The sequence below is a fragment of the Dipteris shenzhenensis genome, chromosome 2 (assembly GCF_047967505.1).
Source record: "Dipteris shenzhenensis isolate YYH24624 ecotype China chromosome 2, Dip_SZ_1.0, whole genome shotgun sequence".
NCBI classification, from domain to species: domain Eukaryota; kingdom Viridiplantae; phylum Streptophyta; class Polypodiopsida; order Gleicheniales; family Dipteridaceae; genus Dipteris; species Dipteris shenzhenensis.
In genome coordinates this window covers 36,840,726-36,857,340 of record NC_141597.1, presented here as the reverse complement: position 1 = coordinate 36,857,340, position 16,615 = coordinate 36,840,726, and the positions used below count along the sequence as shown (strand labels likewise).

Sequence of the window (16,615 nt, the reverse complement as noted above, 5' to 3'; positions counted from 1 at the left end):
AAGGTGAAGATGTGGTCCAGGTTGGAGTGCTGTCTCCGAAAGCCGCCCAAGAACCTGCTGCCCATGACCCGCTGTGTGACCATTGATCTCCCTCTACCCATCTATTTTAGCCAGAGTGTGGCCAATCATAAGAGTACGATAGTTCCCAGTATCCATGGGATCACTTGCCTTTTGTATCGGTACTATGGTGGTGACGCTCCAGGTAGGTGGGAAGCCATGGCATACGGCATGATTGAATAAGTGTGCTAGAACCGGGGCCAAGACCTCCTGCCCATGTGCAAAGTGCTCAGTGCGCAATCCCTCATGATCTGGTGATCTCTGGTTATGAAGTATGAGAAGGGCAGCCCGTACATTCTCTGCAGTAAACAATTGACACGTAGTGGCCTGGGCATAGAGGACTTATTAGGTGGAGTCTGACCTAGGACATCGTAAAGGGAGGATGGCTATGTGTGCCAAACCACTGGATCTGTGATGGGGATGGGCTGCTTCTCCTCTGCTGATAAGAGCCCCCAACCTGAAGTAGGATCCCCTCCGCGAAAGGATCCGATCACCTTATCCATCTTGTGTATGAGGAAAGCTCGCTTCTTATGCCGTGTCACTTGGCGTGAGATTTGTTGTGCCTTTGGTGAAGTCAAATGTCCCAATGTTCGCTCACGTGTGAGATTGGGCTCTCATCTCTTTGCACTCGTTGTCAAATGAGGGGTTTTGGGACATCTTCCCGTCTGGGACACCTCCAGATCGTGTCGTGGGGAAGGATGTGGTGACAGCCTCCTATACCACCGAGACAAGGGTATTTGAGGTGTGGGCGAGGTCCATCCCATCCCCAAGTAAGATTGGGAGCTCCGAGGCCAAGTGGCTCATGTATATGGGATCAAGAGCAAGGTCAAAATGGATTTGAACACGAGTGGGTGCAGGGGGGCCCTCCTCATTACTGGCATGGTGGCCGAGATACAGAAGGCAAGGTATGAGTGGTCCGCACTGAGTGGAGTAGGGGGCACAGTAAAGGCGCGCACTCATGAGGCAAAAGATGCTGGACCCAACAGGTAGGCCACTGTGCTTCTTCCCTCACCATGTGGGAAACAAGTGAGCCCACGAGATGATGGCCATCTCCGGAGACCATTATATATAATCAAGTCATGGATAGCCCCCAGGTGTATCTGCATCTGCTGACTGCCTCACTAGCCCCAACTCTGCTGCCAGAGAGAGAGAGAGAGAGAGAGAGAGAGAGAGAGAGAGAGAGAGGACTATTGTGATAGGTCTGCCTGCCATGTGTTGACATTTGTTAGAGACATTTGGTAGATATGCGCGAGTTAATATTTGCTCGTAGCCAGCAATTGTATTTCCATCTCTAGTTGGGCTGATACCTGTTTGTGTTTCAATTTTTGCAGGCTGGGGGTGGACAAAGGAGTGGAGTTGCCTGGAGTAGAGGAGTTGAAAAGGTCTTTGGTGCATATTTTGCACACAAGATTTGCAAGGACAGCAACATCAGACTCACTCTCTTTTTCCTTCCTTTCCCAGGCATCAGCAGCAACTGCCTTGCTGAATCTTGCAAAAGAAAGTTGTTTCAAGAGAAAAGTGATTGACAAATCAGATGAGATGGTGTCTCATGCTGCAGATCGAAATGCACAGGAAAGCAGCATTTCTAGCTATATGTATAGGGATTATCTGAAAGAATGGTTTCATAATGTTGGGATAGAGAGGCAAACAGTACTGCCAAAGTCCTTCAAAGAAGGATTTGCTCTTTTTCCCAGTCACTTGCCTCCTTAAACCTTCTCTTTATTTTGAGCTGTTGGATCTACCCTTGTTTTTGCACTTTTTTAGTTGTACATATCATGGTTGTCATGCAGAGTAAAAAGTTTATCCAGTGAGAGGTGGACTCACGGTGTGTGCTTTTGTGCGCATCTTATATAGCCATTGGAAGAAAAGCTATCTCAAAAAGGTATGTTCTCTTGTTTCACCTTGGTTGGGAACTTAAAGATTTTAAAGGAATGCATTGCAACTATATACATACTTGATGATGGACTTAAAAAAGGGAATCTGTACTCGAGCCAGAATGTCCAGGCTCTTGCTTGGATTATTTACAAAGGTGGAAAGTGCATAACATTATGCTTTTTCACTAGGAGGAGTGAGATCGAATAGGCTATGTTTGTATAGAGGACTATTTTACACCACTTGACAATTTGCTGCTAATGGACATGCCAATTGTCCACATGTTTAAAGATGAATGGTCTATAAACCTTATGATTTTGAGAGCCATCATATTTAAAAATCATTACAGCAGGCAGCCTAGAGGCAAGTTTGTGTTTCTTGAGCCCTCGTTGAGCCAACTGTTTGATTTTGGGCCCTTAGATTTTAGAATGATCCAAAGGCTTAAAACAAACTTCCAAATTTGAGTAAAAGCATAGGAATTGGCTCTTGTGAACTGCTTTTCAAAAATCATATGTTGTTAGTTGTTGCACCCATCTCAAACTCTCTTCTTTACTCCATGGGAGAGATTGCAGTCACTTGGCCATGAAGAGGAGCAGGTGTGATGTTTTCTCCTTAGATTTTTTTCTTTACATTTTTGGCCCTTACATTTTATAAAGGGAAAAATCTGATTTGCTTACATTCATCAAGAATCCCAGAAAGGGGTGGAAACAGGTTAAGGGTCAGAAGAAAAAGGTCATGGGCAATATCTGTGATGAGGAAATGCTGGAGTTTGTCACCAAGCTCTATCATCATGGGAAATGAAACAATGTCATATGCTTCAGCCAGCCCTTTCACTTTTGAGAATGTTGAAGCAGGGCTGAAAAAGATGGCAAATGGCAAGGCCTCTGACCACATGCACATGTGTGCTGAACTCTTTAAATGGATAGAAGACAGGGCACGACAGTGGCTATCCCACATACTGATGACAAACGCTTTACATCATGGCTTCCCTCCAGATTGGCAAGAGAATTGGGTTTAGCCTCTATTCAAAGGAGGAGACAAATTCAGTCACCAATTACAGGACTATAATGGTCAGTTCCACACTAGCTAAACTTTTTAGCACAGTGCTTGAGGCAAAAATCAGCAATTGGGCTGAAGAGGCCAAGAAGAGGGCCATTGGCCAAGCAGGCTTCCGTAAAGAACATAGAACTGCAGATCACCTGGTCACATAAAGAGTACTCATGGATGAGAGCAGGCTCAAAGGAGAAACTCTTTTGTGTTGCTTTGTAGATTTCAAGAAGGCATTTGATACAGTCCCGAGAGGTGGCCTATGGAAAAGAATGCAAGATCTCGGAGTTCCTCTGGCATTAAGGGTAGGCATCTCTCGCATATACGAGAAGGTATCATGCAGACTCAGGCAAGAACATGGATTGTCAACCGCCTTCCAAAGTATCAAAATCACTGAAAAAGGGATGGAGGCCAGAATGCCCCTGCTCAACAAACATAGACAAGTGCATCTGATTGGCCCAAACACCGTGGCGCCCCTTTCGGTATTTCTTTATATTTCACAGTGAAATGATTACAAGTTGCATCTGAGAGACCTTCCCTGCAACTAAGCATGCAGCCCCAATTCACTAAGCCTTCGTAAGGCTTTCAAGCATAGAATACCATCACGTAAGTGCACTTAACCCATAGGCTCAACCCAAAGGCATTCTCTTTTCCGAGTGCAATTCCATTGGCTGTTCAGAGGCAATCACACTGCACCCCAGCTGCACTCTCTTTGAGTGGTTTCCAGATGGCATTCACAAAGCTTTTCAAAGCTCTAAAATAAAATCAGCAAAGTACTCAACCAAAGAATGACTCATGTAGCACTGCCTTCGCACCTGTGAGCCAAGAAAGAGGCGACACACGAGGCCAACCAATAGCTTATGGAAAAAAGAAATTACAGCAGCAAAATCACAACTTACCAAGCCCTGAAAACTCGAACCAAGTCCTCAATTGGCAAGAGGACATAGTAGCCAATGCCCAATTGCATTCTCAGCCAAAGAGGAGTGCAAAGGCATGAAGAAAGAGCATTTACAAGAGCCGACCAATAAGAATTCCACTGAAAAATGCGAAAAGAAGCACTTGTGTCACGAAGAAATGGGAGTTCTTGGATTCAAAAGCAACGTGCTTCAGAGAGGAATGTTTTGAGAAGGTTTTGGAGAAGTTTCATCGTCGGAAAGTCCTCCAAAATTGAGAAAAATCAGTCAACCAGCTCGTGGGACCACTCGAAATGCAACATAAAGCTGTAGCTTTGTAAGAGGAGAGGCCCAGGAGGCGGTAGAAGCAAAAAGGTCCAAAAAAAGCCACTTTTGCAAATTCGACCAGCAAAAGAAGTGCTCAGCTCCCCATTCTACCAAACGGACGGAGGGAAAAGCATATCACTGCAAAGGGGAGACAGAGGGGAAGCCATCGGGCCAAATGGAAGTTGAGGAATCCAAACGGGTGAGGAGTTATGAAGAAAAACGGAATTCAGCTGAAGGAGGCTGAAAAACCAGTCCAAAATCTTAACAGAGGGAGAAGATGAGAAAACCACACGTGTGAAGTTTAGAAGGCCCAGGAAGGTCCAGGAATGACAAAGGAGCATGTAGAAGGCACTAGAGCCACCTGGAACTCTAGGGGGGCCACTGAAGGTACATGGTCCTCTAGGGGGCCCATTAAAAATGCCACATCATCATTTCCCAACAACCACTCTTAATTTCTTGGAATGCCTTTGGGCCGCCTAGGGATTAATTACGCTTATGTGCTAGGCACCATGCCGCGTTTAATTACACATTATTAAGCCCATGCTTGGATTTTAAAAACCAAAGTTGTCACGGTCTTGTAGTACATTAAAGTACTCAGAATTTCACGCCCTCGTGACATACCCCTCTCTTGAAACAACAAACCACAGTTTGCTGCCTCAAAACACAGGAGTGAGCATGAAATATAGCATGAAAGAGTATACAAGAAAGCTGCAGCTATAGTATACAGAGACAGTGAAAATATGGCTAGGAGAGGCATGCATCCATCCATATACACTGCTCAATCTATGTGATCCTCCGCTATCAATAGTCAAGATGCATCAATATCATGAAGTCTCACAACAGAAATACTGTCAGCTCAGTATCTCGGATGAAACAGATAGTGTCATCAAGCGACCTCATAAAATCACGGTGAGCCCGTCTGTATTGAGGGAGTGGAGGTGCTACCCCCCTCTCTAACACCAGGTAATGCTCCAAACGCTCGCTCTGCTGAACTACTTGTAGGAGCTCGGACCGCAGTCGGCTCTCATTGGAAAGCATCAAGGTAAAGCTGCAATATCCCAGGTGATTTTGCCAATTCACCTTCCTCCATTCATTTCGCATCAAGTGACGGGTAATTTTGAAATTTTACCAAGTAGCGACGGATAACTTTACCCTTGAGCTTTCTATCTCTCTGTGCCAGAATCTGCTCTGGGACTAGAAGTTCATCGTGTTCTTCCACTTCAGGTTGCACCTCATCAGGTAAATCCTCGGGAATATCTCCATGATATTGCTTTAATAAGCTCACATGAAAGGCATTATGTATCTTCCAATGCGGAGGCAACTTCAGCATGTAAGCTACCTCGTTTATCTTTTCAGAAACCTGGAAAGGACCATAGTAACGCATGTTCAGCTTTGTGTACAACCTTTTCTTGCCTTTCTTATTTTTCAGCCTTGCCTTCTGAAAACGTAGCAAAACTCAATCACCTTCTGTGAATACCAATTCCTTGCGGTGCTTATCTGTTGCTCTTTTCTGCTTGTCATGACTTCTTGGCAAGGCATATTTGAACTTCTTGTAAGCCTCTTTTAGGCTTTCCACAAAACGATCAGCTTCAAAGATTTTCTCTTTTGTATGCAAAATGGGAGGTATCTTCTTGGCACCTTCCACTATTTCAAAAGGTGCTTTACCTGTGGATGTGTGCACCGTATTATTGTAAGCATATTCCAGCAAAGGCAAATAATGCTCCCATTTGCTTTTGTGGTCTGAGACATAGCACTTAAACATATCCAAGATGGAACATATCCAAGATGGTAGAGTTTTCCTGCTCCGATTGTCCATTAGATTGAGGGTGAAAAGATGATGAAAAATTCAGCGTAGTGCCCATATTTTTAAACAACCCTCTCCAAAAGAGGCTGGTCATCCTCGGATCGCTATCACTGATTATGGATTCAGGCATCCTATGATACTTGAAGACATGTTGCAGAAACAATTTGGCCATTTGATTTGCTGTAATTTTCTTTCTTATTGGCACAAAGTGGGCTTGTTTGCTAAACCTGCAAATTATTGTCCACAATCCATCATGTCTAGTAGGAGTACGTGGAAGATCAAACACAAAATCCATAGCTATGCTTTGCCATGGTGTATCCGGAATTGGCAAAGTGTGTAACAACCGAGGTGCCTTCTGCCTGTCAAACTTTACTTTCTGACAAACCATGCATGTTCTCACATATTCTTCCACATCTTTCCTCAAAGATGGCCAATAAAAGTATTGCTCCACTGTTGTAATTGTTGCTGTAATTTCCCTATGTCCTGCATATGGAGGAGCATGACTTTCCATTATGACTTTCTGTTGCATCTGATCAGTGACACAGAGTCGTCCATGCATCAAAATGAAACCCTCTTTCAACATATAGTGATCATGCCTTTGACCATCAGAAAGCTGATCATAAATAGTTGAAAAATCAGCATCGTTAACATACATTGTTGTAAGCAATGCTCACTGCTGAAACACTGGGTTTCTTGGAGACTGCTTCAGGCTGTGGTTTCTTGGAAAGTGCATCAGCTACGACATTTTTGTTACTCGGCACATGTATAATTTGAAAATGAAACATTGAGAGGAAGTTAGTCCATCTCATGTGCTTTTCAGATAATTTTCTCTGCGTGAGAAAATATCTAAGTGATTGATGATCTGTCTGCACATAAAAATCAGCTCCAGGAAGGTAATGTTTCCATGTGGTCAAAGCATGTATCACTGCTAACATTTCCTTCTCGTATGTCTGCAAGTATAATTCAGCATCCTGTATATCCAAGGTATCCCAAGCAAAGCATCACACTCTGGCAAAGGCATAATGTAGAAGTCCTCTGCATCTTGATATCCCTAGATATGCATCCTCAACTTGCCAATGATAGGAGTGACAGGTGTGTTGAGTTCAGGGTTGGCCATATCATACATGCCGGATGGCTCCATTTCCTTAAGCTTGATGCCAAGCCTTCCTGCCATATCAGGAGTTATGAAATTCGCCTTTGCCCCAGAATCAAAGAAAAACAAACAATTTTGATTTTTGAAAATTTCCCATGCTCTGCACATCTCAATCTTTTTCATTTCTTCATCATGTGCATGTGGCAAAGTCCCAATCACATCTAGAAGAAGTCCTGCGGAAGGTTTAGGCCTTTTGCCCTTCCGATCAGCCTATTTATCACCATTCTTATCATCATCTGACCTGTCTCTTTTCTTGAATGGGCAATCATAAGAGCGGTGTCCCTCTCCTTTGCATATAAAACATTTGATTTACTCCATGAGTGACTTTTTCTCTTCATCAGATAACTTGGTACGGGGTTGTTTATTAGGTTGTCCACGCCTTTGACCAGCTTTGAATTAGGCTTTTCCTCCCTTTTGAAACGGTCGTTTGCCATAATTTTTATTTTCAGATTTGATGTCCTTATCCTGGTGTTTGGCAGCCCATTTGTTGTCTTCTTTCTTGCTGTCCATAAAGCCCAAATTCTTCTCCTGCATCCATGCATATGCTATCCTTGCATTTAATTGAGTCATAGAACCCACCTTGGTTTTGATGCAATAATCACGTAGCTCACTAGGCAATCCACAACAGTACCTCTCTATTTGCTCTTTCAAAGAAACATGCCTGTAAGAGCTCAATGGCAGCAAAACATCCCAAAACCTTTGGGTGTAATCATCAAGATTCTTGTAAAGTTTGTATGACAAGTCATGCCAGTGTGAAAGTACTTCAACTTTAAAAGTTGGAGTAAGCCAAGTAGAAGAGAACACTTGCTTAAATTCCAGCCAAGTAGCAGGTGCATCTCCATGAAGCATAAGGTTGGTATACCACTTAAGTGCATTGCGTTTCAAAAATGTGGCAACCTTCCTCATCTTGGATGCTTTTGTAAACAAACCCCCAAGAAATGCAACATCAAACTGTTGAAGGAATGTGAGGGCTTTGTACGTGTCCTGTACTCCATTATATGTATCAAACTTGACATGAGAACCACCATCCTTAAATTCTTTATATACGTTTGATATTGGCTGTCCCAAAGATGGCTGTATATTTGTAGCATTCCCTTCACTAGGGAGAGCCATGCTTGGCTGAACATTAGGCATGGGAGCATATGCTGTGGCTTGCATGCCTGGCTGCATTCCCACATTGTCATACATGGCTTGCTTTCTATGCCCAATTGGTGGTGAAATCAACATAGCATCAAAGATAGAATCTGTACCAAAATATTCAGGTTGCTGCCTCAAATATGGTTCAGGTGGTTGAGCCACATTTATGGACTGCACATTATTATTTTGAGGAGTAGAAGTACCCAAACCAAGGCCTTGTGTTGGCTGCTCATATGGTTGCACTGGCTGTATTTTTTGTACCTCTTTCTCAAGTGCTCTTTTGGGTGATTCCTCTCTCTTGGAAGTCACTTTCTGAGTCATTTTTGATGGCTGTCCGTCATGGGAAACTGATGCATGAGTGTGCGGTCCGCCATGAGAAGCTGATGCATGTGTGTACTCACTCTTTTCGTGCTTGTGCTTTGTTGATTTCTTCTTCTTCTTGGCATTTGTTTGCACAATCTGAGCCAAATTTTGAGCCAGCTGAGTCAAAGCAGTCATTGCACTTGCAAGCTGTGCATTCAACATAGTAGCATCATCTGACTCACTGCTAGAACTAGTATCACCGTTGATCTCAGTTGTAGCTTCATGTGTGGCCTACTCAAAAGGCATTTGTTGTGCTCCCTGCAATTGTACACTAGCTGGATCATTAAGGCTTTCCTGCCTTCTCCTTTGAGGAGTTGTGGAGCTCTCTTGCTCATGGGTACTCACCATGTTTATGGTTGTAATATTCAGCTGTCAAAAAGTGCAGCAAAGATATCCTTCTACCAAACTACGGAGGCCCACCTCTTGAGAAAGAGTGTGGTATCCCGACAATGGAACCAATGGAACCGGCCTCTAATCACTCAGAGGGGAGTGGAACTAAACCTTTAATCACTTCAGCACTTATTTACAGCTCACAAAGCATATATCACAACCATTAACCATTGCATGATCACCATTTGGCATTTACCCATTTGTTCACAAACAAAACCACTGAAAAAGGGATGGAGGCTAGAATGCCCCTGCTCAACAAACATAGACAAGTGCACCCGATTGGTCCCCAACACCGTGGCGTTTCTTTCGGTATTTCTTTATATTTCACAGTGAAATGATTACAAGTTGCATCTGGAGAACTTCCCTGCAATTGAGCACGCAGCCCCAATTCACTAAGCCTACGCAAGGCTTTCAAGCATAGAACACCATCATATAAGTGCACTTAACCCATAGGCTTAACCCAAAGGCATTCTCTTTTCCGAGTGCAATTCCATTGGCTGTCCAGGATGCAATCACACTGCACCCCAGCTGCTCTCTTTGAGTGGTTTCCAGATGGCATTCACAAAGCTTTTCAAAGCTCCAAAATAAAATCAACAAAGTACCCAACCAAAGAATGACTCATGTAGCACTGCTTGGGCACTTGTGAGCCAAGAAAGAGGCGGCACACGAGGCCAACCAATAGCTTATGGCAAAAAGAAATTGCAGCAGCAAAATCACAACTCACCAAGCCTTGAAAACTCGAACCAAGTCCTCAATCGCCAAGAGGACATAGTAGCCAATGCCCAATTGCATTCTCAGCCAAAGAGGAGTGCAAAGGCATAAAGAAAGAGCATTTACAAGAGCCGACCAGCAAGAATTCCATTGAAAAATGCAAAAAGAAGCACTTCTGTCGCGAAGAAATGGGAGTTCTTGGGTTCAAAAGAAGCGTGCTTCAAAGAGGAATGCATTGAGAAGGTTTTGGAGAAGTTTCATCGCCGGAAAGTCCTCCAAAACTGAGAAAACCCAGTCAATCAGCGTGTGGGACCACTCAAAATTTGACAGGAAGCTGTAGCTTTGCAAGAGGAGAGGCCCAGGAGGTGGTAGAAGCAAAAAGGTCCAGAAAAAGCCACTTTTGCAAATTTGACCAGCAAAAGAAGTACTCAGCTCTGCCCATTCTACCAAACGCACGGAGGGAAAAGCATATCACTGCAAAGGGGAGGCAGAGGGGAAGCCATCAGGCCAATTGGAAGTCGAGGAATCCAAACGGGTGAGGAGTTATGAAGAAAAACGGAATTCAGCTGAAGGAGGTTGAAAAACCAATCCAAAATCTCAACAAATGGAGAAGATTTTACAGAAAACCACACATGTGAAGTTTAGAAGGCTCAAGAAGGTCCAGGAATGGCAAAGGAGCATGTAGAAGGCACTAGAGCCACCTGGAACTTTAGGGGGGCCACTGAAGGTACATGACTCTCTAGGGGGCCCATTAAAAATGCCACATCATCATTTCCCAACAACCACTCTTTTAATTCCTCGGAATGCCTTTGGGCCTAGGGATTAATTATGCTTATGTGCTAGGCACCATGCCGCGTTTAATTACACATTATTAGGCCCATGCTTGGACTTTTAAAACCAAAGTTGTCACGGTCTTGTAGTACATTAAAGTACTTAGAATTTCACGCCCCCGTGACAACAACAAATGCCAAAAGAAAGATTGCCACATAGAGCATGGACTGCTAGTATGAAACTTCAGAAGAATCATAAAAGCAAGATCATCTGCACAGGATGGGGGACAAATATAAGGAAATGGTTCAACAAATGGAAAGTGAAATCATACCTGACTATGCCCCTTGAAAAGGTCAAGATGCAAGAATTCCAGTTGTCCCTACTATGCACTCTACAAACCTAATGGTTGACAGCAGAAAAGAGGACCAAGCTAGAATACTATCAAGATCAAATAAGTCCTTTATGCTGGTCATCTTTCATGACACCAGATGCCCCTGCTCGGCCATACATTAGTACTCCTATACCTCTTCTCTATCGTAGGAATATTGCCAGATTTCGCACACGGTCACATACCTTGGCAAGTGACAAGGGTGATAACAGGAGAGGGGGTGGACTAAAGAGGGGGTAGGAGGAGAGAAAGGAGAGGGGGGGGAGGGGGGTAGGAAGGGTTCGACGTGGTTAGGGGCAAGGAGAAGGGATGCCAGGAGATGCGAAAGAGGGGGATCGTTGTTGCTCGGGAGCTTGGGAACTCTGGGCCTTCTCCTGTACAACTGTGGTGGTGGGGGGTGAGTGGGTGGAGGAGCAACCTCCTGGAAGCTTCTTTGGCTTGTTGCTGCTACAGGGGTGCGTGTGCGCTTGGAGCCCTGGCTCTAGGGAGATCTGTTGGAGGAACTGGAGGCACACTCTCGAGAGTCAGTGGGCCACCTAAAGGAGGGTCACGTGATTGGTCCTCTTGGGAGTGGGTGGTTGCCTACACTCTCTTTTCACGATTAGCGCGATGTATGCGATTCTTTTTGGCCCACTTGCTTGGTTTCTTTTTCTTCGCCCTGGTCCACTTACTCTCAGAGAGCTCCACCCATGGAGTTTGGGACTCCTACTGCTGCTGCGGCTGCTTGTGGGGTCGCTAGGTCCTATCCTCTTAGTGATCCCTTTGCTGTCTCAGTCTATACTGGGGGGGACCTCTTGTGCAGTCACAAGATAAGTGGCCCATCTGCTTGCACCTAAGACACTGGCCTCATAACTTAGAAATGCCTAATCTTTGTTGAAGCGGTCCCCCCTCAAGAGTCTCTCGAAGGATTACCTCTGGTAGGGACTCCAGGCTCTCTACAACCAATTGGAGCTGTGGGTGGGACTCCATCATCTGCCCATGAGTGCCAGTGTCGACTCCATGGGTGACTCTAGTAGTGCACCAAAAGCTCATCCTATGGAAGAGACAATGGCCCAGCGCTCTCGCGGAAGCCTCGAGAATCATAGTGTCATCGAGAAGAGGGGGACGTGGTGAGTCCGAATCCATGTCCTCCACTATGAACTCATGGTACTAGGGGAAGAGGTACACCCATTGAGCGCCCAAGACAATGGCATGTGCTCGACGAGTGCTAGGGTTTTGTGGAGGGAGCTCAGCTGGAGGAGGAAAATGCCTCTTCCATCGATGGTGACCTCTTGGATATGGTCCCCTTCTAGGGCCTGTCTCCTCATGGGTGTGAGGCCGACTATTTTGCCCACTTTTGCCTTGTATTGAAGTGACTGCATTGCTTGCTTAATCTGTTGCTTGTCATCTAGAATGGGCCCTTGTGAAATTGTTATTATTTATTTTTTGTTGTTTAATTTAATCATGGCCTTGAGCAGAAAATGGTTGAAAAAGGGGCTTCTTATCTTATGTTATCTTGTTTTACTAAATGAGAAGTGACAAAAGGGTGGAGAAGTAGTTTGATAAATTGAAATAGTAGGCAACACAAACCCCTTCCCTTGGGGCTCCTTGTCTCTAGGGGTGTTCCTATAGTATGGTCACCATTATTAAGCTTGGTGGGCATGATGTATCAATTGCAAATTGAACCCATACATGATAGGACTATGTGATTCATATTGGCAGGAAATGGCGAGATAAGGAGAATATGGGCCTAGTGATTTGGCACATACCTATCCATGTTTGTTATATTCCTCACTTTAAGGTGGATTATGAGTGTTTAGATCAATGCTTGGAATCACACTTCAAGGGATTATCATACACATGATTGCCATGATATTTATAGTTTCCCTTGATGCTAATTTCTTTACTTTACTCGCCACCTTTTGTTACTTTTATGGATTTATTTGCCATTAGGGAACACTAAACCCCTTATTTGCATGTGGGTGGAGTGATGTTTAGCATCCCCTAGAAGTTTTTTCCCTATTAGTCATCTTTGCACATTGGAGGTGCTAGCCACGTCTTTATCTCGGCTAGATCCATGTCTCATAGCCAAGGGCACTTATAGATAAGTTCCTTGGATTTGCTACTCCAGCCCATTCAAGGAACTTATGATGCGTTCACCGATCTCTTTCAAGGTTGCTCTCACAACTATGATCACAACTATGTTCACCGATCGTGGTTTGCAAAAAGATTAGAAAAGGCTAACTTCTCAGGCTAAATTATGGCAAAAAGACCTTAGCCTCTGGTAAAAGGACTAGGGTCATGGGATCTATCCAGTTGAGAGCTTCGTTCCAAGTTTTGTGGTTCCAAGCATGGGTTTTTTGGCATTTAAAATTTTTACTCCCAACAAAAAAGAATCTTGATGTATCAAACCATATGCGATGTATTTGAAGAGAAGTTGTGCAACAATTGGGGCATCTTGCCTGAATAAGGTGAGGGGGTCTGATCATGCTATATGGTATATTCTTAACCATATCAACAATTTCATACAAGGCAACACCTTGGCAATAAAGATGTATTCATTTTTAAATGGTGCTCCTCTTTCTCTATTATCAGATAAAATACGTCATGATTTTTTCTTGTTACTGAGAAATAGTAATTAAAAGTGTAAAGTTGGTTATAATTCCTAGCCTTAATGCAATGATTTTATGACAAATAGGCTAGGAATTTAGGAAAGAGGTGGTGGTGGGGGAAAGAGGTGCAAATTTAATTCCTAGCCTTAATGGTCAAGGTATCAATTTAGTGAATTTGCAGGATAAGGCACTGGAGTATAAGGAGAAGCTACGTTCACAATCACTATGTAGAAGGAGATGTAATGGGCCATAAAACAATAGGCTTGCTAAATGTTGGGCGAGCGGTTGGGTCTCCGAACATCATTCACAAATCCCCACCTTCTCAAACCAATGTCTACCCTGAGTGTTCACATTAGGGGAATTTTGGACTCTAAAAGGGCGTCTTGGATTAGTCCCTTAAGATTTGTGATTAGTAAACTAGCCAATGGGAAGGCTTGGGCATTAAAAGAATGGAGGATTCCATATTGGCCTTTCATTGGTGGAGAGACGTCCCTTGGTCTCCATTAGGCTCCCACTTGCCTCCTCTTTTCCCCACCACCTCTTGGGGCATTTACTCCCTCCCTTGACTTTTTCATGGTGCCCCTACCCTCCTCCCTCACTCAGTGGGCTTCCAAAATCGCGAGTTTTTTTCCCTCCAAAAAAGCAAAATTTTTCAAAAGTGTCCCCAACCCCCCAAACACCTCCCAAGAGGCCTTCCAAAGTATTCCCATTGACTCCTGACATTTTTCCTAGCCTCTTTCTCCTCTCAGCCTCCTCCTTCTCTTCTCAACCTCCCCTCAACCTCCTCCTCTCAACCTCTTTCTCCTCTCAGCCTCCTCTCAGCTTCCTCCTCTCAACCTCAACTCATCCTCCCTCTCTCAATATCCTTAGCCTCCTCGCAACATCCTCACAACCTCTTCTTGCTCTTAGCCTCATCCTCTCAATCTCTTTCTCGTTTCTTTCTCCCATTATTTTCATATTTATGAAGCACTCCTCTTCCCCTAGACTAGATGTAAGACACATTTTGAAGGAGTACTTCATTTTGGGATTGCTCGAAAGGGGCTTGTATGGGAGCGAGGGTGAGAGGACTTTGTTATGGAGAGAGAGAGAGAGAGAGAGAGAGAGAGAGAGAGAGAGAGATGGATTCCCATGCATTATGTGCACGCGTGTGATTTCACAAAAAAAAATGTGTGATTTCACTAAAAAATTGTGTGTGTGTGTGTGTCTGTGTGAGAGAGAGAGAGAGATGGATTCCCATGGGGTGTGTGTGTGTGAGAGAGAGAGAGAGAGATGAGAGTGAGAGAGAGAGAGTGAGAGTGAGAGAGAGAGAGAGAGAGAAGCAAATGGATTCGTATGAATCATGATGTAGTGGACACAATAAAGATTTGATTTGATTCGATTCCTAGGCTTTGTTTGATTTGAAGTTATTTTGTAGATATTCTGATTTCTATTACTAAGTTAATGATTTTATAGAAATACTAATGATTTACTTATTGCAATTGTCAGGAAGCATCAAAATTGATTATTTAGGGACGTGCCAAGCACCGCTACTACAATATCTATGAGAAGTAAATTCACGACCACAATGGGGCATGCCTTACAATGATTATTATTTTCTTTTATAGATAAAAAAAGTTAAAGATCAAGAAGTTATTGGAAAGGCACATGGATGTAATACTATCTTTCATTGAATGGAAGCATTCATGTACATTGGCTAAAAATGATTTGATTGAATATACCATGCCACATTGGATATCTATATTTTGTTCAGTAAATTATCATATTAATTCTTTCAGAATGTATTACTTTAGGTTAATTGTTGTATTTAGTTAGTCAGGACAACTTTGAATTACGACATGAATTAGTGATGAAGGACAATAGGTTGTGCATGGATGAGAGTAGCTAGGTTTGTGGGATCTTGTCGATGAGGTGTAGATGTAAGTCTTGAAAACATTTCATGGGGCGATTTCTTTAGAATGAATTTCTTTATTAGGTAGTAGGTTGTCTTTGGAATCTTGTGGATGAGGTATAAATGTACGTGTTGTGTTTGGGATTTTAAATCAATGGGTATATGGTCTTTGAAAATGTACTACTTTTAAAGATTATGTAGGTTCAGTTAGATGAGTCTTTATTTACTTAAAAAATCCCAATGGTGTCAAAATATACCACCTCATGCATGGATGAGACAAATTAATATGTATTATGTTGTGTATATGAAATATGCATGTAGCTATTTTGAAGCTATATTTACTTTTTGGACATTACATCACATTTGAGAACAATCAGATATAATTGCATGTGATCACGTATATTTATTATTTACATAGAATGGGAGTTGGCAACTTGAGCCCCCAAGTAATACATGCTTTGATGGAATACTCTAAGTAACATTTTGAGAACGTTCTACTTTTAGGTATTGCTTATATTTAGAGCTAGATTGATTTTTTAATTCAATTAATAACTTTGACTCATGAATAATATTATAATTAAATATGTATTAAAAAACTTTGCTTTTATAAATTTTGTCAATTATATAACATTTTTTAAAGATCTTTAAATGTACCAAAAATTTGGGTGTGATAAACACAATGCGTCATTTTTAAATTTAAATTATGTGGAAATCAAGCATGCAAAGATTCAGTAATAAGAAAACATGACAAGGGTGGGAAAAAAATGTTCAATTTTTTTTATTAAAAGAAGTGGAAAGCTTTTGAAGGTTCAAGTTAACATATCCATCAAGACTTGATGAATGATATCCATATCCTATCCTAATGTTTCGCATCCAAAAGTAAAAGTTTTTTGTAGATCAATTGTACCATAAGCATAGAACATGTCCATGCATATGCATGCTATTGAATTGAGGTATAATAAGACTATTAGGGGCATACATATGTATAATATCTATGATTCTTGTATAAGGTAACAATTATTTGTAATGACAAATTGTCTCTAAAAGTTTAAGAGTGAGATTTGTTCTTATTTGTTTTAGTGTAAACACTAAAACAATAACTAGAGGACATAATACATAAGAAATAAATATGATTGAATTTATGTAATAGGTCAATCTTGGAGTATAATATGCATATGCATGTAAAAGTGAAAGGGATGCACATGGGACATATATAAACCATG

General features: G+C 42.6%; 1 protein-coding gene across 2 annotated transcripts in view; it reads left to right on the top strand.

Moving 5' to 3' along the window:
- The window catches only part of LOC147904704 (uncharacterized), a 78,386-nt gene extending 63,194 nt beyond the window's left edge, over positions 1–15,192 (top strand). Inside the window, exons 11-12 of one of the 2 annotated variants that reach the window (XR_015542414.1) lie at positions 1,389–1,939; positions 14,990–15,192. Coding sequence is in view for 1 of the 2 variants with exons in the window: in XM_087387993.1 (XP_087244119.1) it covers positions 1,389–1,767 (379 nt within the window). In the remaining variant the exon portion in view is untranslated. Of the gene's footprint in view, positions 1–1,388; positions 2,108–14,989 lie in introns of those variants that run through there. The other variant, XM_087387993.1, reaches the window with a different exon arrangement.
- The last annotated feature ends 1,423 nt before the right edge of the window (positions 15,193–16,615 follow it).